The following is a 22725-nucleotide window of genomic DNA, read 5'->3' on the forward strand; positions in this document are numbered from 1 at the left end:
ATTTTTGCAGGTAAATGGGACGGAAGGTGAGATCGAGTATGAGGAGATCACACTGGAGAGGGTGAGTTTGGGACAGTTTAGTGTGTCACACACATTAGAGATCAGAACCAAAAGAAATCCACAATATTTCTGATGTTATTTTCACCCAAAGTGGACAGGAACCAGGAGGAAAAATTGGTGCAAATGAACCCATCTAGTGACTCAGCCTTGGCAGAAAAAAACTGCCATAAAATGCGATGTATTTACAAGGCTCTGTAGTTGTGCCACGCGGATCATTCCATTCCACTGCCTGCAGCCACACAAGCAAAACGCTTCTGATGTGATTAATAATTCAGCGTGTTTTGGGTTGTAATTGCTCCTGCAGGGTAACTCGGGTCTGGGCTTCAGCATAGCGGGTGGGACAGACAACCCCCACGTGGGTGATGACCCCAGTATCTTCATCACCAAAATCATCCCCGGAGGAGCTGCGGCACAGGACGGCAGGCTGAGGTCGGTGGATAAAGCAAAGCAACACTGAAAACACTTGCTACATAAAGAGAATATTACTGAGGGTTATTCAGCGACGTGGATGGGTGAGGTTTCTGGTGGAGACCCTACTGATGCTCTGCTTCCTTCCCCAGCGTGAACGACTGCATCCTCTTTGTGAATGATGTGGACGTGCGGGAGGTGACACACAGCCAGGCGGTGGAGGCTCTGAAAGAGGCAGGTGCTATTGTCCGCCTCTACGTTCTACGCCGGAAAGCGGCGGCGGAAAAAGTCACCGAAATCAAACTCATCAAAGGGCCTAAAGGTACGCGCGAGTCTGGACAGCTGTTCGGCACCGGGGTCTTGTGTGGGCTTGAAGATGCTTTCCATCCAGCTTAGCTGTGCCCTCAGGATTTGGAGAATCTTTTCTTGCTTCGCTCACTCTCAGCCTCTCTCCCTCCCTTTTCTCAGGATTAGGTTTCAGTATTGCTGGAGGGGTGGGAAACCAGCATATACCGGGAGATAATAGCATCTATGTCACCAAGATCATTGAGGGCGGAGCGGCGCATAAAGACCAACGACTGCAGATCGGAGATAAGATCCTAGCGGTCAGTCACTTTTACATTCATGTAATGTATCATAATGACGCGCATGTCTAAAACCATTAGCTGGGAAAAAGTCACATCAAGTATTTTGACCGATGTAACACAACCGCACACACAGCCAAATACATGCCAGTGAAATAAGTTGTGTTTATTGTAATGTTGAGAATATTTCACATCACAGCTTCCACTAGGATTTTTGAAGCTGCAACACTGCCATCTGCTGTTCAATATGAGAGTTGCAGTCAATACTGTTGGCAACACCAGCTAACTCAAAACGGACCGGGACTAAACATGCTATGACTATGGAAATAAACAATAAAATGTGAATGAGTCAGTTATTTCAAACTTATAAATACCTAGAGTCTGGCTGATTTATTTTCTATGTATAATTTCACATTAAACCTTAAACCTATGATCTTAGTTTGCCTTTTTATCCACTAATTGTAGTTGTATTTTCAGAATATACATCAACAAATTGTACTTTTTCTGTTTTGATTTTTATGTCTTTAATCGTCTTCATTTTTTGACTACATTCTAGACATCATGAGGTTCTGCTGTATTTAAAAAATACAATGTGCTTCTCTCTTTTTACCTTTTTCTGCTTTCAAAGAAAAGCTTCAATAATGAAGTGTTTCTCTCCAAACGCACTATATCACTCGATTTCAAAAGCCTCCTTGCATAAATTCCGATCACATGAAACTGCAGTCGTCCTTTCACTGTGGCATGTTGACATGCTAACCTCAGAAATCACACGTACAAACCTCCACAATGATGCTTTCAGGCTTTTAAAAAAGGTATTTGGTTGCCTGGCAACAGTTCACTCTGTCAAGGGCTTTCTTCAAAACCTTGAAACCTCTCTCCACTTAAGCTCAGGTGCGACACTGATGTGCGTAAAAAAAGCTGAACATAAATCATAAAGGTACACAGTCGTGCTGAAAGGCACGTCATGAGGCACTCAGGATTTTTTTTTGTCTGGGTTCAGGTGAACAACGTGTGCCTGGAAGATGTGATGCACGAGGATGCAGTGGGGGCTCTGAAGAACACAGCCGAGGTGGTCTACCTCAGGGTGGCCAAGCCCAACAACCTGTTTTTGACCAACTCCTTCAACCCTCCGGACCTCACCAGCAGTGAGAGTGTTTTTATTTACAGTCTCATCCCATTCTGCTTTTCACAGTCACACGTTCAAATTTGTGTTGCCAACGCTCCCATTTTAGATTTTATCACAGTTACTGTGCTTCAGTTGGTTCACTCACCCGAACACTATCATGCTTCATCAGCCCTCAACAAAGTGGCTTGCTCCTAGTTTAGAAGTACTACTGCACTGCTTTACTGCAGTACCATCTTGGTGACTCTATTTTATTTTATATATATTATTTATATAATATTTTCCATCAGAATTCAAGGTTTGACTGAATTTGCTTTTTATTTTTTTTAATCGTAGTTTACTTATTTTATTTTCTCAAAGTATTTAGTTCCTTGCTCGTGTTTTCTTTTAATATGCCTAAGCTTTTCTAATTTATATATCATACAGCGTTGCATTTATTTAGCATCCGATTTGTCCGTTTCTATTGCAGTTTCCATTTTTTAAAATATATTTATTCATTTATTTTACTTATTTTCATGTAATTTTCCCCTCGACATTATACAAATATTTATCAAAAATAATTTCATATATTATCATAGTTGTTCAATAATTCAATTTATTTTTTTTTTTTCCGTTCACACACATGCATGTGTACGTCCTGTCTCCATGCACATTACGTAGTGCAAACTGGCCCCTATAGTGGATGTGTTTCTGGCTATAAACAAAAGTGATTCAGGAGCCTGTTTTTCTTCACAACCCTTTTACACGAAAGACGGCTGATTGTATTTACTGAGCCATAATACAAGCATCTGTTTTGGGCCCACACTCATGAGTCTATTGAGTGGATTGTGTTGGTGGAATCTGTCTAAGTGTTGCACTGATTCGTGCGACAAAAGCTTTGTTAAGAGAGGCCTGAAGAATGAACCTACCAGGCGACACAATAGATCAATGTACGCTGTTTGTTACTTTTGTTCCAATACATTCCTCCTTGACGGTGCCTGAACAGAACAACCCATGAGGTCCAAACCATGCTTGAATCACACTGAGTCAGTGAGTTTGCTGCCAACTTGGAAAAGAAAATACGTCCCTCCAATTAAAAAAAAGCTGATTCCAAACTACCAGAGAGACTGTGGGCGTGAAAATCCTAAAACAGCGTCTGTGTTTCCAAGTTCAAGGTCCTCTTGTTTTGTTGTTTTTCTTTTGTGCTAATCATAGTCTAATTCTAAGCTTTTAATCTAAAAATATCTAAAGGTGGATTGAGTCATCAGACGCTTGCACTTGTCAGAATATATTTGTGCTGAATTTGACAGCGTATTCCCACATGGACACCGAGCTCAGCCATCCAAACTACCTGGGCTCAGACTACCCACAAGCCCTCACTCCCACCTCCCCCAGCCGCTTCTCCCCGGTTCTTCACGGCTTGATGGGAGACGACGACGTCCCCAGGTGAGTGGCGATCCTTCTACGCATCGCGCAGCCGCTTCTTTCTCCGGGTATTCTTGTAGTAAAGGCAGCAGGTCTCTGTACTTTACATTCTCCAGGGAGCCGCGCAGAGTTCTGATCCACCGGGGATCCACGGGTCTGGGATTCAACATTGTCGGAGGAGAAGACGGAGAGGGAATTTTTATCTCCTTCATTCTGGCAGGCGGACCGGCGGACCTCAGCGGAGAGCTGCACAAGGGCGATCAGATTCTCAGCGTAAGAAGTTTCGCTTCTCGCAGGGATGGCTGAGGAATGAAGGGCAGACTATTCCCTCTGCGGCCAAATGTAAAAATGTCTTCAGAATTAAATGACAACATAGTGTGGTTCGGGTCATTGTGGAAGTAAAGGAGGACATGAGGAAGATAAGGCTGACCAGCAGGATCAGCCACAGTAGAGGAGGCAGACTCTGACTCTTTGGCCTCTGGATGAGGTGACCAGGCATCCGCCATTTCCTGGACATTCCTACTTTTGAGAGTTAAATAAATGTGAAAACCATCCAAGATTTTTATTTCCTTCCATGGTTTTATCCGTAAATGCATTTTTAAATGTATTTTTATTTGTTTTAGGTTAAAGTTTGTCACATATTGTACATTTTAATTGAGGTATAATTGTGAAACGTCAAGCAGAACATAAGGCAAGATAGAGGTTTTGTTGCCGAGCAATACCCGATACAAGTAACATCCGACTTACGACCTGCTCGACTTACCTCCACCCGTACTTACAGCCAGCAGATGCTTATTTAGTCTACCAGCATCTCACTCTCACACAGCCATCTACCACTACAGTAGCACCTATAAACCTCCATCGGCTATTTTGAATGGCATTCTACTTACGTTCAATCTGACTTCGGAACCGATCCCGGTCGTAAATCGGATGTTACTTGTATGGAGGAACTGGAGGTACAGAGTTGTGTCACTTACTCTTTCATGATGTCTTTCAGGTAAACGGCGTGGATTTGCGAATGGCCACTCATGAACAGGCAGCTGCAGCTTTGAAGAACGCTGGACAGACAGTGACCATCATCGCGCAGTACAGGCCTGACGGTAAAAAAAATAAAGCCATATTAATGCTCAAGTAATAGCCCTCTCTTTAGTCTAACATATCTTGTTTCAACTAGGGGTGGGATTCGATTAAAAAAATCTAATAGCACAATAAATCACGATGGTGGCTATATTCAAGTTTTTATATCACCTTCTTTAAACTAAAGCTCTTTTAATGTCTTGAAAATATTTGTATAAGAATTTCAACTTAATAATTTCAAGTATATTCAGAGTTGTGTGTAGCGAAAAACATCCCTGAACAAAAGCAAACAGATGCTTTTTTTGCTTTTGTTCAAGGATTCCTCCATGTTTGTTGTTGTTGTTATCATCCTAGCTGCCACGTGTCTTGTGCATCAGTGTGATCAGTGGACCAGGAACTCCTGCACTTACAGAGGTTCCCTGTTGTCTGGAGAGCAAACTGTTCCATTAAATTAAATTAAATATTTTAATGTGTTTTTGTGGTAATTAATTAATCGTAAATAACTTTTTAAAGTCCCACCACTAGTTTCAACAATTATTTCTCAGTAAAATAATTCTCCTTTAAAGTAAAATGCTGCTGTTTATAAAAGCTAAACATACAGTTCTGGATCTTCCTTTAGCTCCTTGTTGGCTAATCCGTGGCACTGCTTTAAAGGTGAACCCACTTTTTTGTTTGCTCCAGAGTACAGTCGTTTCGAGGCCAAGATCCATGACCTTCGGGAACAGCTGATGAACAGCAGCATGGGATCCGGGACTACCACGCTACGGAGCAACCCTAAGAGAGGCTTCTACATCAGGTCTGCTTGTGAAATACTGAAATAGACCAGAACTGCCTGCAGCATAAACAGCACAGCCGGTGACAGAGCCACTGTATTTTAAGGATTAACACCCTTTCATTTCCTTCGTTTATATTCAAGGATCAGAGCACAAAAAGCTTATTTGGAGTAGAGCTGCCTTGAAATATTTGATTAGCCTTCATCGTCTATCATGTATAAATGGGCCTTTTAGGTGCAGCTCGATGGATTCAGACGAATGCCACCGATTAAATAAGTCAATTTCACCCGGTCGCACTGCTCTATTTTTAATAGTTTGGGAAAGGCATTGATATTGCATGAGCTGTTTAGCGGTCTCACTGAGATGGATGCTTGCGACTCTCTTCATTCTCGCAGAGCTCTGTTTGACTACGACAAGACCACAGACTGTGGCTTCCTCAGTCAAGCCCTGGGGTTCAAATTCGGTGATGTGCTCCATGTTTTGGACTGCGGCGACGAGGAGTGGTGGCAGGCGCGCAAGGTCTGTCCGCCCAATGAGGCGGAGGAGGTCGGCTTCATCCCCAGCAAGAACAGGTGGGTCAGGTCGACGTCATGAACCCGTCGTGGAATTTACTTGTGGTTCACTCCGAGCACAGCCGCGGACTTACTGAAGGTTTGGGCGAACTGATACTGAAAGTGCTTGGTCAAGCGAATGCGTTTGCATTTTTCTGTAACCTGGTTTGATCATCTCGAACCGGGGTCTCAAACTTGGGGCTGTGGGCCATTTCCAGCCCTCAGGTTGCAGTTTTGCGGCCCATCCTTGGGTGCCAAATTGAAGCAAGGCGGTGGCCCCCAAAGGTCCGTCCTTTGTCCAAAGGTTCTCGCTATAAGTGAATTCAGGCTTTACCTTGGAATCTTAGACTCTTGGACTTAAATTCAAAGTGCTCCAAAGATACACCACGAACAGACTTGGAATTTTGTTGCATTTTTACACATTTTTCCGCTTACGTTTACCATAACTTTGTGCCAGGGGACAGTGGAAATCGATGCGGCCAGCCTCACCGAAACTGTGCCTCTGCTAGCCTCCCAGTAACGTTTGAAAACACTGCTCTGGAGTAATGGAGGAGAAATCGCAACAATGAAGTCATTTTCTTCATTTTTTTTCAAGCACGTAATTTGAAGTCCACACAAGACTGGTGCGCATAATAAAGCACTTGATCTCTCTGGGTGTTTTGCCACCATAATAAATCTTACTGTAAGGATGGATGATTGGCTGATGTCTATTTTGTAATGTACGTATGTGTCTCTATGGCATAGGCCAGTGATTCCAAACCATAGGGGCCCATGGTTGGGCAGCGAGCGCGTAAAACGTTTAGTTTTAATACATTAAACTCATATGGTGGCAGTAGTGAGTCACTGAATTGACTTGACAGCTGCAAATCTGTGATAGTTACCAACTATGGAGAAGTTTTTGAACAGAAAAAATGATAATGAAAGTGATGTCGCCGCCCCCAACAGTAAAAACTGTTTGAATGCAGTTTTGAAAAAACTTTTTATGGCCATACTTTCATTTAAATAAACGTATATCTTCTTTTGAGTTTAAATAAAATATATATATTTTTTATTTTATTATATTTAGACATGGTTTTGTTTTTTTATTCAGAATTGTATTCAGTGTTTCCAATTTTCTCAACAGTTTGCATCAAGTGTATTTTTTCCTTTTTTTTTCTTTAGTAAATTTGATGAACATGACTTGCACCTAGGTCTGCTGCTGGATCACATGGTTTCATGTCATTTCAAGGTCAAGGTTTTGGTTTGTTTACGTTTAAGCAGATTAAATATGGTTATTGATCACAAATAAAATCAAGAGTCATGAAGCATTTCTATTACTTGAATGGGCCCCGGGCCCATTTGTTCTGGAAAAGATGGGCCCCGCGATCAAAAAGGTTAAGAAGCCCTGGCATAGGCAACCAGGTCAAGTGACTAGAGAGCAGACAATGGTTTAGCTTCAAGACTCATTGCAGGATCCAACTGATGTCTCACAGCTCGCCATCTTGCAAACACAATCTCAGTTTCAATAGATCTGTATCCAACACGATCACCACAGCAACAGATCCAGCTGATGCCTGCCAAGATCGTAGAAAGTCGGCTGCGCACTTCATTATTATCACAAAGGAATCTAATAGCTGCTTTGCTTTTCTGTCACCACAGAGTGGAGAGAAAAGAGTGGTCTCGCACAAACACCAAAGAGCGAGTATGTCATTTCTTTACTCATGCTTGATCGAAGACAGCATTGTGCCAGTCGGTAAATCCATTTTTTTTCCCCCCCGCAGGACCATGGACGTGAGAACTTGGGCACTCAAGGTAATGACTGTATTTACTTTCACCCCCTGAGGCAGCAAATGTATAAGCAACCAGTTATTCACACAGCATCTGCAACGTTTTCTGTTTCAGTTCCACACTTCTTAATAACCTCAATGTCTTCGCTTAACATGGAGCAAAAACAATATTTAAATAGAAACATAAATAACCTAATCCTTCTGCATTTTTAAAATCTTGAACTGAGTCTAAGTATGGTGGCGTATCACCATAATGTGTTGCGACTCCTGGAGGCACTGAAGGTGAACAGAGTTCTCTCTTATGTAACTGCATCATTAGCAACAGACTCTCAACTCTATTTCTTAAATGAATGAGGCACATTGAAAGAGATGAAGGTGAGTCAAATACCTTCGAGTTTTAGAAGAGTCTGGTTCATTTATCTCCTTCAAAAGCTTGTTTTTCTCACGTGTCACATGGCTCTCATGAAAGATGCTCTTGGTCATGTCACTGTGTGTCCTTCAAACGGGAACATCTTGAGCAACACATCCATAGTCTTGACTGACGTCTTCTGTGTCTGTTCTCCAGGGAGGGATAAAACCTCGCACAGTTATGAGACCGTCACCCAGGTGGAAGGTGAGCGCACAGCGTAATTTGTGGAAGAGAGGTGGTCAAGTTTCCTTTTTTGCTTTCATTCAAATGGCATTTGTCTCCGTACACAGTCCATTACGCCCGGCCCATCATCATCCTGGGTCCCGTGAAGGACAGGATCAATGACGACCTGCTGTCTGAGTTCCCTGATAAGTTTGGCTCTTGTGTCCCACGTGAGTAATTACATCTTCTATTATTGGATGTCACTGTCTGCACATTGAACAGTACAGGGCTGTGGTGGAGGACTTTGTTTCTTGGTGTGAGCTGACCCATCTGCTGCTCAATGTGGCAAAGTCCAAGGAACTGGTGGTGGACCTAAGGAGGACCAAGTCTCCTGTGACCCCCGTTTCCTTCCGGGGGGTCAATGTTGATATGGTTGAGGACTATAAATATCTTGGGGTCCTCATAGACAATAAACTAGACTGGGCCTTTACAAAAAAAGGACAGAGTCGTCTCTACTTCTTCAGGAGGCTCAGGTCCTTCAATGTCTGCTGGACAATGCTGAGGATGTTCTATGAGTCGGCGGTGTCCAGTTAGCTGGGGCTGTAGATTAACGGTGGCGGACACTAACAGACTCAACAGACTCATCCGCAAAGCTGGTGATGTGGTGGGGGTGAAACTGGACTCCTTGGAGACGGTTATGGAGAGAAGGATGCTCCTGAAACTGAGGAGCATCCTGGACAACATCACCCACATGAGCTCCTGGTCCAATACAGAAGCACGTGGACCAACAGACTGAGACTACCCTTCTCAAAGACTGAGCGCCACAGGAGGTCTTTTCTTTCCTGTGGCAATAAAACTGTACAATTCATCCCAGAAAAATGTACAGTGAAGGATTCTTTGGCACATCTTTTCTGTTCACTCTGTCCTTGAATATGCTTTTTCTTGCACGTTGTTTCTAAGCTCTTTTGTATTGCTTTTTGCACTTTATAATACTATTTCTATTTTATTGTGATATGTTGGGTACAGAGCATCTTACGAACATAATTTCCCTCGGGATTAATAAAGTTTTCTGATTCTGATTTCTGCCTCCCTTGCATTGAGTTTGCGACGGCTGTTATGTTTTCAGACACCACGAGACCGAAGAGGGAGTATGAGGTGGATGGGCGGGACTATCACTTTGTGTCGTCCAGGGAGCAGATGGAGAAAGACATCCAGAGTCACCGCTTTATCGAGGCAGGCCAATACAACAGCCATCTTTATGGCACGAGCGTCCAGAGCGTCCGCGAGGTTGCCGAGCAGGTCAGCACCAAAGCCATTCCTTTCTTCCCGCCGTTATTGATGTTTTTACGGCCCTGATCTTTGATTTATGAGCGCAATTAGCCGCAGCCTTTTATGAGTGTTTGCACCATTAATTGGCCGCCTTCAAAGTTTAATGACCCCCCACCATCCCCTTCATGTGAGCAGCAGGGGAAACACTGCATCCTGGACGTATCGGCGAACGCTGTGCGCCGGCTACAGGCCGCTCAGCTTCATCCCATCGCCGTCTTCGTCCGGCCCAAGTCACTGGAGAATGTTCTGTAGGTGTCACTCTTCATTCTGATCATATGTCGGTTCAATACGTGTGACCTGATCGAGGCTCGTTCTTCAACAGAGAGATTAACACTCGGCTGACGGAGGAGCAGGCCAGAAAAGGACTGGACCGAGCTCTTAAGCTAGAACAGGACTTCATAGAGTGCTTCTCAGGTAAGCCAGAGATGTGTCTTGAGTCCAGACAACACTGCTTTTAACATGAGTGAAAGTAGATACTGGAAGAGGCAGAGGCCAAAGTTGCTGTCACATAATTTTATTTACCGTAATTTCCGGACTATAAGCCGCTACTTTTTTCTTGCAGTCTGAGCCCTGCAGCTTATAAAACAGCACGGCGAATATATGAATTTTTACAGGCTGAAATCAGATTAAATCCGAGGCGATGAAATCGATGAAATCAGAGGCTTTTTATTTATCCTTGAAGCACTCAAAATACGCAGTTTTCGCCCGCGTGTCCACAGCTCTGTCAACAGAGTCGATCTCCTGGAGGTCTGGTATCGAGAAGCAGCCGCTGAGACCAGCAGTGGTGTCGGAACTTTGGGCACGCAGGCGAAAACATTGCATGTTGAGGGCTTTAATGTGACTAAAAGATGTGAGGCGCTGTCTCGAGACAAAGTGCGTTTGGCTCAAAAGTCCGACGTGAACACAAGCGAATTGGGTTTTGGCCGCGGACTTGATCCTGGCTGGAAAGCTGCACCTTGTCTTGGGAAACTCTCCACAGGGGGTGAGCTTCTCGCCTCGTGCGCGACTCCACAAAGACATGATAGATGCCGGGCAGTAGAGGATCAAGTGCAACTTTGTAAACTCCCTGAACACTGAGGGTTGCAGTCGGGAGCAGCAGGAGACTGGTGCTGGGGAGGAGCGCAGCGCAGCTGTCCGTGACTTGAAGACCACCAGACTATTTATTCATTGATCATCTCTGATGTCTGGATCTGTACTTCAGTGATTAAAACCTTCTCGATCATCAGTAACCTCTCTCACAGTGTTCAACTTGTTGTGAGAGCAGCTCCGTATCACTATTATTTTCCCTTCCCATGTGACTTCCCTCGATGGGAGATTGGGATGTGGGGGTACTGCTCAGATGTCATGTGGCTGTCCCTCTTACTGAGTAGAAGGAGCACCATCCCATGGCCCTAACCCCAACCACTGTCTTTCTGTTACATGATGCACGTACATGAGGCAATGTGCTTCAATTGAAAGCCTATTGCATCAACAAGGGACACAAAAGTCACTAGACGACAGTTGCTATTGGAAGGTGACGGACTGAACGCCAAACTGATAAACGCAAGCTCCGATAACAAACGCGCCTGTTTGGTGCAAAAATGAACGATTCAAACCAGAAGCTTCTGCCTTCTGCCGGATTTGGTGACACATTCAGGTCAAATCACAGCAGTCGATAGAATATAAATGTTTTCGCTCCTTCTCAGACAACAGCAAGCGCCGGGAAACATTTGTGTTGTGTTTATATAAAGTCTGTCTGGCGGATCATAACGCTGCGTCAACTAGCTTAGCGTAGTGTTCAGTGATATGGAGGGGGGAGAAGCATGCACACGAGAACCGTTGTTCGTTCACACCTATATATTGACAAGTGATACACACATGCCGTCACAAAGTACATTTAGCAGTGTGAATAAGCACTTACAGTGTTGTGAACACACATGCGGACGCACACACAGCTACACTCTGATCACATATTTACCTGTCAGAAACCCTCATCTATCTTTCGAGAATAAATAACCTGGTGCAAACACACAAATACATACACAGTATCACATGTTGATCATTTGTAAACACTCACAGTATGCAAATTGTAAAATAATCTCATTGTGTTTCTGTTTTATGTGTATTTGTTTAAATGTATTTTGGATTAATGTATCTATATTTCAGTTCTTTTGTATTTTATTTTGATGTTGAAAGTAATTTATTCACTATAAATATCAACATTTTAGTGATGTGCAACAGGGAAAATGTGGAAGGTTTTTTTTTACTGATCCACGCAACCACACACTGATCTGTTAAAAACATTTGCACACATATTTACCTGTCAGTCATTCATCTTTCAAGAACAAATATTCCCAAGAAGGGACCTGTTGCAAACACACACTCTCTGGTGAACACACATGCAATTGCGCAAGCAAACACTCACACACACAACTGAGACAGACGTGCACGAAAGTGTACAAATCTCTGTCCGCTAATATTAACGTCTACTTCACCTCACCAACGATGAGAGTCTGATCCTCAGTGACCGGTCTCTCCTTTTGTCCCCTGCTCTCCCGGCAGCTGTGGTGGAAGGAGACAGCTTCGAAGAAGTCTATCACAAAGTAAAGACAGTCATCGAGGAGCAATCAGGGCCTTACATTTGGATCCCCACCCGCGAGAGGCTGTGATGCTGCTGCCCCTGACCGCTCGCCGCTCACCGCCACTAGACACCACCCTTCAACCTCACAGCAGCCTCGCCTGTCTGCCTGCCTGCCTGTCTGTCTGTCCTCCAGCAAAAAAAAGTCAGTGCTTAGGCAGAGAAAACCCGCAGAGAAGAAGTGACGCGTGGAGGTTCCAACCAAATAAGAGACTCTGGTACCCAAGTAAGGACAGCTGAAGAGACTGAGATGTTATTGTTCACCAGGCGTCAGTGCTTCTATGTGCACACTTGACATTAGAATGCTTTTTTTAGTCACTTACAGTCGGCGGTGATCGACAACCATCTCAATCATTCTGATCAGTTTGAGTACTGTAAACTATTTCAGGTGCATTCTGGTGACAAGTGTGACCTCATCTGGGTCTAGATTCATCTGAGATGGAGCCAGATTTAGTTTTTGGCTGGTCTCACCATCAACACTTAAGTGTCTCGCCTCTGCACATCGACGGCAGAGATTGAGGTGCTCCAAGGACTTTTTATATCACCGACCTGCTCCTTCTCCTGTCAGCTCTGCCTTGTATCCAGAGAGAGTTGTGGGGACGACAGAGGAGGTCCCACCTGACCAGGAGGGGGAGCTTTTTTCTCGTGAATCTCCTCTTGGCTCTGACTTCTGAGCCACCGAGACTGAGCACCCATGGTGAGAGGCGCTATTTAAAGTTTAGAGAACCGAGCTCATACGCGGAATTTGTGCATGCATCCTCAAAGACGACGGAGAGAAGACGGAAAAAGGAGGTGTTTTTTTTTTTTTTTTTCAAAGCATGTCTCATGTTGGAAGGCGAAAGATCTGATCAGAGATGGTCTCACACACACTCACCTGCACACAAACACACACACACACACACACACACACACAGAGTTGCGACCTCAGCTGTGACCTGCTGCACTTCTCTACAGAGTGGAGGGGCCTGACCTGCGAGTCAGAACCCAGGGTGAATGTTATCTCTCTGGGCACAAACAGCATCAACGCACCACCAATCACTGCAGATACACAACCGTCTTCTGTGGCCGCTGTGAAAATAGCCACAGTGTGTGTGTTTTTGTGCACATTTTTGTGTGGATTCTCCTCCGTGTGGGAGAAACAGGTCCAGTTTTATTCGCGCAGCTTTCCCCGTCTGCTTCTTTCTCCCTCCTGTGTCCACACAAATTCAAGTTTAAACAAATAAATATCCGATATATATATATATATAAATTATATAAATATATATAGAAATACATATATCTTTTTTATGACGATTTCTAAGTCTGTAAATTCAAATGCTTTTATTTGGGTCCATATTAGTTGATGAAGTTACACATACTTTAATTGTTCTTGTTGAGCTAAAACCAACACAAAACGCAGAAGCTGTCAATCAGACTACAATGGACAAAGGTGACAACAGTGTTGATGTTTAGTTGTAACACAATGCAGCTGTGTGTGTGTCTGTTCGTCTGTCTGTGTGTGAATCGAGCCAGTTGGGGTGACTTGTTTTGGAACTGGAAGTTTTAGTTTTTTTCTTTTTTTTTTTTTATAGAACATTGATCATGTTGTTTCGTTTATTTATATTGTGATTTTTTTTTATTTAAAAAATCTTCGTTTATTTGCAAAAGCAGCATTTATTTTAAATATTGCATTTTCTTTTTCTGAAAAGCACAGATTTTCTCCTTTTCTGAAACTTTTATACGACTTTTTCTTTTTTATCTGAGTTGCAAATGCAAAATGCAGTCTTTTTATTTAATCTGATATTTTTATTTCTTATTCATTATTTTATTCTTTTTTTTACATAATAATGGGGATCTGCATTTATAATTTTAACGACCATTAAACATTTCTTAGTTAGAAATATTAACAGAAAACCTCTTCAGTGAAAACAATAATTTGCCCAAGAAAAAAAAGCATAAAAATATATTCATGTGCTCTAGGGGGGGAGACAGTATTTCAGATTAAGTTACAAAACTTGAACTCTCAGTCTAAGCTGTGAGCCCCAGTCAGCTATGTGTGTGTGTTAGTGTGTGTGTGGCAGGCAAGTGTGCAATATATATATATAGATATATATTTAAAAAAAACTCTTGACAGTTAATATTCTTTTCTCCCATCCACTGGTGGTTATGATGTATAATATTGTTCGGTGTGTGTGTGGACGAGAGAGACACGCACATGAAGAAGTAGTGCAATACTGATGTTATGCAATGACGAAAATGAAAAACACCTAAAGCTTGCACTGACGGCATTATATGCTCCAGGTATCGACAGGATCTGAGTTGGTTTTCTGAGCATGATTTACTTCTATTTTTTTTTTTGTTTTGTTCCTGAATTCTACGAGTGAAGGTGGAAATGTTGACGTGGTCATTCATATTTATTGTTGTTTTGCTCACTCTCTCTCTGAGCCGGTGAGTTTATTATTTATTTCGGTCACGGGTCTGTATATTTTTGTATTACGTTCGTTTCACAAGGAGAGATTTTATTTCGGTTTTATTTGTGAGGAGCGCTGTAAATATGGTGGACGTGTTGGACGCTGCAGAGACGATGAGACGTCGTCGGAGCCACAGACAATTTGCTTGACCATTCACGTTGGGTGTAAACAGACATTCACCTAGACATTTACATTCACACAGCAACAACACACCACTGACATGAATGGAATAATCTGTTTCTTCTTTTGTTTGTTTGTTTTCTTTATCAATGTATTTTATTAATCTCTCTCTCTCTCTCTCCTCTCTCTCTCTCTCAGCCATCCGTATCATGAAGTGTGATATTCCTTATAAAGTATATGAATTTTTACAGAAGAGACTGATCACAGAGCTACAGTTGATTCAGAAAAAGAATATATTTAACAAATGACATTATCCAGCAAAATTAAAATGTTCCAGTTCAGTGAAGCGCTTGATGTAAATTAGCTATAAAATAATAAAATTAATTTAAAATGCTTTCTGAAAACTGAGTTGGCATCTGTTTTTTTAAGTATATATTTGTACCTGTGTTTGTTTTTAAAGGTTCGCTGCCTTTGATCGACACTGGTAAAGCTGTCTGAGTCATGGCTGGTGTTTCAGATTTTCACCTCAATGTCCAGCCAAGTTCTTCCACCTCGACTGGATCTGTTCCACCTTGTGACAAGGCTACTCGCCTGCTCCTCTGACTCATTTATAACTACCAAAATACATTTACAAAACATCTCATGTTCCACCACTTGCTGATATATTTATGGTTCTCAACTTAAAAATTGAAAAAAAAGCCATATAATGCACTGCAACATCTGAAGCTCTTTAAGCAGTAAAATGAGTTTTATTGTCTGAAAATTGGTATTTTTTCGACTATTTTTTAAATCAGTTGATCTTAGTTCCTTACATGACCAGTAAGTGTTGTATTTGACCCAAAACGCGATCATATCTTTCAGGTGGTCATATAACCACTTTAAATATTATCATCACTTAATGCATAGCAACAGAATTTAATATATTTAAGACAATTTTTGTGTTTATATTTTGTGTGAATATCCCTTATTACTGCTAATTACTCTGTTTTGTATGGTATTTGTATGGTTTTCGAACTTAATTTTATATTTAGTTTCATAACGTTTGCATCAACTAAAGTAGTAAGAATTCTTCCAATGATTTTCAATGGGACAAAAAACACATCCCGTCAGGTAGCTCGTTCTGGTTAAAGCAGGCAGAAATCGGACATTTTGACTTAATAAAACGCAACATACAGTCGAAATATTGCCATAATATGCTTACGTTTGGAAGAGTTGCTGTTATGCAGCGTAGCCTCCTCTTCTTCTGTGTATCTGTGTTGTAGAGGCTGAGCGATGCAACTGCCACCTGCTGTCCGATTGTACTCATTGCACTCTGAATATGATGAAAGCGAATTATGTAGATATAATCCAACAATAATAATAATAGGTTTTAAACAAAATCACTGACTAATATTAGAAGGGTATGTTCCTATTAAAAAAGGGCTTTTCGTGTCTTTGATCTCTGGCTGAAAGTAAGAGTCAGTCATCAAACATACAACTGGAAAATAAATATAAATAATAAAATAAATAAATATAAACAGGTCTCCAAACTACTTTTTAGGAGTTGCTCATGCACAGTTTTCCCCTTGGTGGCTTGAATTAAATCTGGTGATGAAATGAAAAAGCTACAGACAGTGAAAGAGTGAAGCTGATGAAGTGCTGACCTCACACACACCTGGACCATTTTACACCGACGGTTTGAGACACGTTTGTCATGTTGATTCACACACACATCAAATAAGCCACTGCATGAATTAAAAAAACATCAATGCTCTCTTGAAGGTCGACGTCACCTGTTGAACATTTCCACTGGGTTTAATTGTCAAACCTCGGGTTTATTCTCTCCCACCTGAACCGCAGCGACATATTCGGCTCTTTTTCAGATCAAACACAATCGATGTGACGCTCGTAACATTTCAGCACCAAAATAGCGAGCGCAGATATCATACATAAAACATAAGAAGAGCCCGAAAGGTCGAGTAATGAAAACACAATCTGTCATGTGGAGCGGCCGGTGCTTTGTTACTGAAGCCACCGCTTGCTTTAGTGGGTCCCTGCAGACCGCGCGCGTACGTGTGTGTGACAGTAACTGCAGCAGCATTAACTAAACATTTCGTCTTAAAATCCCGTCACATGCAAGTGCTGTAGCATGGTTATGTAATTCCTCACTGTTGGGGTGTGACCTACATGGAAATGAATCTTCACGCAGTTTTGCAGATTTTTCATCAGCAGGGTCAAGTAGGGGCTTTTTTTTTTTTTTGTACTCCTGGAACGATAAGGACGACAGGAGACGGAGCAGAGCATCCATCACGGTCTTCACGGGATTTCAGGTATTTGCTGACCTGAGGCATTTCAGCCATCGTGTTTCTGATTCTCAGATTTCCTCCCAGACCTGTACAGGAGTCCACACGGCGCACATGAGCCAGAAATGACTTGAGATTTCATACATTTTAGATCAGATCCTTCTCATTAGGAATGTAGCTAATAGCTCTGGATAATAGTGCTCAAAAATACCCCAGTTTTTCTTCATAATTTTCTCATAAATCACAGATTTTTCCTCAAATAATGACACTGTTTCTGCACTATTGCGCTACACTCTGACGTGGCTCCTTTCCTTCCTCCAGATTGAAGTCATAAATGAGCATTATAAATTGGTTTTCCTCTGGAGTCTTGTCTGCCCAGGACTCGCTGTAAAAAAGGAGAAAGTCTGGCTCTAGTCCGCCACATGATATTTAAATAATAAGGTATAATGACCCGTCTCCATCTCCTGAGGAAAACTTCTAGACTGCGGCTGCCAAAGTGCAATAGGCCTTTTGGGATTGATGATCTGGACTAAGACTCCACTTCAGTGTGACGTGCCGAACAGCTGGATCGAGTGTTTGGTGAGTGTTTGTTGGATCGGACCTCGGCAAACTTTCCTCCACTGAATGAGTCCTCTTTTTATTTCGCCATCTGCCTCCCTAGGCTGCCGTTGCGTTGCGCTCCGTTTCCCCCCGAAAAGTCACGTTTCTCAAAGGTTTTGAAAAACTGCGGCACTTAAAAGTAGTTTGATGTTGTTTTCCACCGTATATTGAAAAAAGCCTAGCGGCATCATGAGTGATGGAAGAGACTGATTTAGAGCAGGGGCATTGAACTCAACCGATATTTGAGTCTCAGCTCATGAAATAACAGGTAAAATGGTTCAAGACTCCATGCTTACGTTAGCACAAAGCTAGCACGCGATCCATCAATGTCTCGGTTGGAAGTTCCTAAACCATTTATATTAGAAAACATCCCTTTGAATCGTCGTCTGTGATGCTAACAACCGCCACTGGAAGTAAGCTAGCGTTTCCTGCTATTTTGCATTGCTAGCCACATAAGGTGACCCCAAACTAAAATAAAATATGGTGCCCAACATACGGAAATGGTCAACTGCAAGGAACTGCAAGACATGTGCAGTAGATTTTACACTGTAATAATATAGTGAGACACCAAATAGCACCTAAGCTAGCGCACACATCAAACAATAAGCATCAAGGCATAATAGTTTTGGGACAAAGAGCTGTTAAAGTTGGAGCCATTTGTCTCCTGTCTCAGTGTCAATTTTTATTTATTTTTGACGTTATTCAGAGGCAGTTTTTCATTTTCTTGTCCATCAAAACCATCCCACTTCTGACGCCACTTTCAGTTTAGATTCAATCCCCCTGATTCGGTGTAACAGCAGGGAGAGTAGCTTGTGTGTTGTCTTCTCATAATAATCGGTGGGCCGCACCGCCATCAGTCATTTACGATCAATATATCTACTTCCATACTTCACCTTCTCCCGCTGAAGCTAAACTTATTACCTCGCCAGGATGTGTCTCGTCCATCAAACTGGATTTTTGGCTACACAAAAGAGGATGTCAGCATCATTTGTTACCTTCATTGCAACATGCCAGCTTTAGGCCGCAAGTGGAGGATCAAACAGAGTTTCTTTCTGCGCTCTCCATTATTCATCCCAGCCTGCTGTGTCTTTTGACTCCCGAGTCTTTGTCCCAGTCTTTCCTCGCTGCTCCGCCTCCCCAGATCCAGCTGGAACCCGTCAAACTGCTCGGGATGACTGGAGTTCCACCCTTTTGTTTACCCCTTGTGGCATGTTGGTGAAGCTGGGTGATGTCACGGCGGTCTTTGCTCTGAACATCACGGGGATAATAGCAGGATCAGATGCTTCATTCTCACATGGCAGGGAGGGGCTTCTTTGGTTTGAGGGACAGCAGATCAACCTCCCCCCTGCTGCTCAGAGCCACATTTCTTAAATTGCCGCCTGATTCTTTCCGTGGGAAGTCAAGGGTTTTACGTGTCTTGTGTTGGTAATATTTGGAGTTGAATGCGATTCCTGAGTCCTCAGAGTCAATATCATGCACCGTGGTGTCACCTTTGAGCTGAGTCAGCGCAGAAGAAGCTAAACCCCTGTGACGTTGTCTGAGGAGCCGAGCGCCAAGTTTCATTTCCCAGTGACTGATAACATGTGATCTGAAAACTTAGGAGGGTTTCATGCTGGAATACGGAGACTCAGCATTTGAGAGAATTTATACCGCTTTGCATATTTTAGTCAAATCCACCAAGACTCCACCGACCCAGTTAAACCAGAGAAAAGAACCTATGTTTATGGTGATGCGCCACAATGGTTCATTTCACTTTAAGAGTCGCTGAAAAAGGTCCAAAGTTTGAGTTGTCAGAGAGCTGTTTCATTTCTGTCGTATATGCTGTGCTTGGGTGGGTTCCTCCAGATGCTCCGGTTTCCTCCCACAGTCCATAAACAACCCAAGGACAGCCATCCATCCGTACAGTAAACAGAGGCATTCCTGAGCCAGTCTTCAGTGTGTCCTGGGTCGGCACCTCCCAGTCAGACATGCTCAGAGGGTGTCATCGGGGAGACATCACGCAGCATCCTCAGAGGTTGCCCAACTGGGTCCTTATTGGAGGTGCTGCATTTCTGCTTTCAGATGACTGAGCTGCCCTTGTGGTAACTTAAAGCGAAAGTCCAGTAATCTCTTTTATTGTCACATTGCGTGGCGTTGAGTTACATTGCATTGTGTCGCGTTGTGCGCTGTGCTTTGTTGCGCTGTGTTTTGTTGCGCTGTGCTACATTGCGTTGTGTTGCACTTGGGTGCGCTACATTGCATAGCGCTGCGTTGTGTTGCGTTTCGCTGCGTTGCATTGCATTATGTTTTGTTACGCTACAATGTGTTGTATCGCACTACGTTGCACTGTTTTGTTGCGCTGCGTTGTGTTGCGCCGCGCTGTTGTGCCGCGCTGTGTTGCGCTGCATTGTGCTGCATTGCGTTTTGCTGTGTTGCGTTACATCGCATTGTTATGTTGCGTTGCGTTGCATTGCATTGCTTCACGTTGCAGTGTTGTGTTGCGCTGCTTCACATCACGTTATGTTGTGTTACGTTGCACGATGAGGATGGTTGTCTTCTCCACTTGCTTTCCTCTGAGCACTCCACTTTCCTCCCACAGAGCACGACTGAAGTTGACTACTTGTGTCTGTTGATGATGAAGACGATGATGATGATGATTATTGTTGTTTGTTGTTGTGAAGTGATATAAAATATTCTCGCAGACTCCTCATCAAAGTGTTTGTTCAGCACTCACATCTCCCACTGAGCAAATTTCTGCGTTGCAAATAGCGAGAAAAGAGAGAATCAAAACAAGACCATGTGACTCGCCTCCCCAAAAATCAAACATTGGCCTTGTTAGTACGTTTGAATTGCTAATGTCGCATTTCCATTTTGTCATTTAGACCTGAAATTTGCATTTTGTCTTATTAAGTCGAAGTGAAAAGTGATTCCCTTCACTTCCTCCGGAGGAAAAACAGCCAGTCATTAAACATGAAAACAGAAGATGCTGCTCCTCTGATGTCACGACTCTGTCATGTTGTGCATCTTATTAACATGTGCTGCGTGTTGAGCGGCAGGGAGCGAGCAGGGAAACTGTTCGTTTCAAAGTTCCAGGCGCAAATGCTTGTGGCTCATTTGTAATGCAACTAGAGTTTAATAATGCAACATCCATATCATTTCATCAGACTGAGGGGACGGAGAAAGTGGGGTTACATCATCTCAGGGTGAGGCGCTTCTCGGTGTTTCATCTGCGCAGCACCGCGGTCACATGTTATCACCGGCCTCCTTTTCGATGGTCACCGCACTCACCTCCTCGGTAAACGGCCTCAGCGCGAACTTCACCTCCCTGCAGACGCGACACCGGAGTGTTACACTATTTTGAAGGCTGACTCGACTCTAGGCAAGTTAGCGGAAACCTACATACTGAACGGAAGTTGTCGTAGATTTTAGAAAATAAAAGCTGAAATGATTTGCCTCGGGGAAAAAAGTGATTCTATTTATGCTTTAATATACTCTGACACACACATATATATATATAACTTCTCTAAAGTGTGTTTTTTTACATGCTTAATAATAAAATACATAGTATTGCAACAGAACAGTCTTAATGCTAGTTCAATGAAGTATCCCGTTAAAACAAACAAGGATCAAATAGACCAGTTAATATGGAAAATGAACTTCATATTCGCACATTTCATGTCACTATTTCTGCAAATGACAATGATGTTGTGAAAAATCTGTTTTCATTTTCAAAAATGAAGTCATGACAGAGGTCATGTTGATACTGCCGATACTTTTGGATAAGTAAAATTATAAATAATAAATAAATAACAGATTATCATCATTATTGCATGACACATTGTATTTTACTTTCTTTTAATGTATTTATTTATTTACCCGCCTTTAATTAAAATATTTTACTTTGTCATCGTTATCATTTAATCACATTATATACGTAATCGTGTACTAGGCGCAAGAGGATTCATAATCAAGTCAATATGCAAAATGAAAACATCGTGAATGTCTTGACTCGTCGCGTATTTGATCGCGACAGACACGCTTTTATTTAGACGCGCCAAATCGGAACTCATCGATCCCATCACGTGGGTTTGATCTCTGCTGCTATGGCAACGGGCGGAGGGGCGGGGCCAGCTGCTGCTGCCGCTTTGACGCGGTGATGAATCCCTCAGTGCGAGCCGCGGCTGAGCTGCCTCCGACCACGCGCCAACTTTTATCCCGTGTATGCGCAGACGCGTGACCGACTCCAGGAAAGACGTCCACCTCGGTGTCTTCAAGTCTGAAATAGAGCGGAGACAAGACGCGTCTCGACCCACCAGCTTTGGGTGGACGTCTCCCTCTCGCAGCCTGGAGCTTGTTTTGGGGGGTTTGTTTGGTGAGCAGAGAACGAACCGGCAGGTATGAGCCACACCGTTTATTTTTATTTTTAATTTCAAGTAGCACGCTTGGTTAGTGCGCGGATCAAGCACCGGTATGTTCGGAGCATGAACCCCCGGTGACGACGCACTGAAGCCGGCGGAGGAGTCGCAGCAGCAGCCCCGGCTGTTGCCTTTCCAGCCCGGACTTTCTCACAGAAACAAAGTTCCTCAGTAAATTAAAAGTTCTGAGAAGAGGCGCACGAGTCTTGAACCACTGGCGAGTTGGAACCATCTCTGAAGATCGAAGGTTCTTCTGACTCTTGACATCGACATGGAGCTGGCACGCAGGAGCTTGGTCCTGCTGTGGTGTGTCCTCCTGGAGTGGACCTTCCAGGCTTCCGCAGAAGAAGGTGAGACCCTCTTTTTTGGGCTTTTGGATTAGGCGTTGCACTTCTGGTGGCCAGACTACACGAGGAGCTTAGTCATTTGCCTGAGACTTGGAGTAGAGCAGGGAAGTCATGGTCAATAACTGATAGAATGGGAAGGTCTCAGCTGTTTGATTTCCTTTTGAGGATTTGTCCCTCAACTTGAAGAGCAAATTCTTCAGACGTGGTAGTCGATCTTCTCTGGTTTAGGAATGTCTTGTGGTCCTGCAGATGTCAGAGAAAAATAAATC

At 43.1% G+C, this 22725-nt stretch overlaps 2 protein-coding genes across 9 annotated transcripts in view; both read left to right on the plus strand.

Annotated features, from left to right (window-relative positions):
• The window catches only part of LOC128748965 (disks large homolog 4), a 65596-nt gene extending 50364 nt beyond the window's left edge, over positions 1-15232 (plus strand). For 4 of the 8 annotated variants that reach the window (XM_053848098.1, XM_053848097.1, XM_053848094.1 and 1 more), the window contains 18 exons: positions 11-61; positions 365-489; positions 621-790; positions 937-1073; positions 2053-2197; positions 3465-3600; positions 3672-3852; positions 4577-4679; positions 5338-5452; positions 5825-6001; positions 7619-7661; positions 7741-7771; positions 8312-8359; positions 8446-8547; positions 9444-9616; positions 9782-9894; positions 9969-10060; positions 12188-15231. In XM_053848098.1, the coding sequence (XP_053704073.1) occupies positions 11-61; positions 365-489; positions 621-790; positions 937-1073; positions 2053-2197; positions 3465-3600; positions 3672-3852; positions 4577-4679; positions 5338-5452; positions 5825-6001; positions 7619-7661; positions 7741-7771; positions 8312-8359; positions 8446-8547; positions 9444-9616; positions 9782-9894; positions 9969-10060; positions 12188-12294 (2049 nt within the window). In that variant the 3' untranslated portion in view covers positions 12295-15231. Of the gene's footprint in view, positions 1-10; positions 62-364; positions 490-620; positions 791-936; positions 1074-2052; positions 2198-3464; positions 3601-3671; positions 3853-4576; positions 4680-5337; positions 5453-5824; positions 6002-7618; positions 7662-7740; positions 7772-8311; positions 8360-8445; positions 8548-9443; positions 9617-9781; positions 9895-9968; positions 10061-12187 lie in introns of all 8 variants that reach the window. The other 4 variants (XM_053848099.1, XM_053848095.1, XM_053848101.1 and 1 more) reach the window with 2 other exon arrangements.
• Positions 15233-21885: 6653 nt separating this feature from the next.
• Positions 21886-22725, plus strand: part of ephb4a (eph receptor B4a) — a 45317-nt gene continuing 44477 nt past the window's right edge. Inside the window, exon 1 of the mRNA XM_053846946.1 lies at positions 21886-22459. Within this exon, the coding sequence (XP_053702921.1) occupies positions 22381-22459 (79 nt within the window). The 5' untranslated portion in view covers positions 21886-22380. The remainder of the gene's footprint in view (positions 22460-22725) is intronic.

Source organism: Synchiropus splendidus, chromosome 17 (genome assembly GCF_027744825.2).
Source record: "Synchiropus splendidus isolate RoL2022-P1 chromosome 17, RoL_Sspl_1.0, whole genome shotgun sequence".
NCBI lineage: Eukaryota > Metazoa > Chordata > Actinopteri > Syngnathiformes > Callionymidae > Synchiropus > Synchiropus splendidus.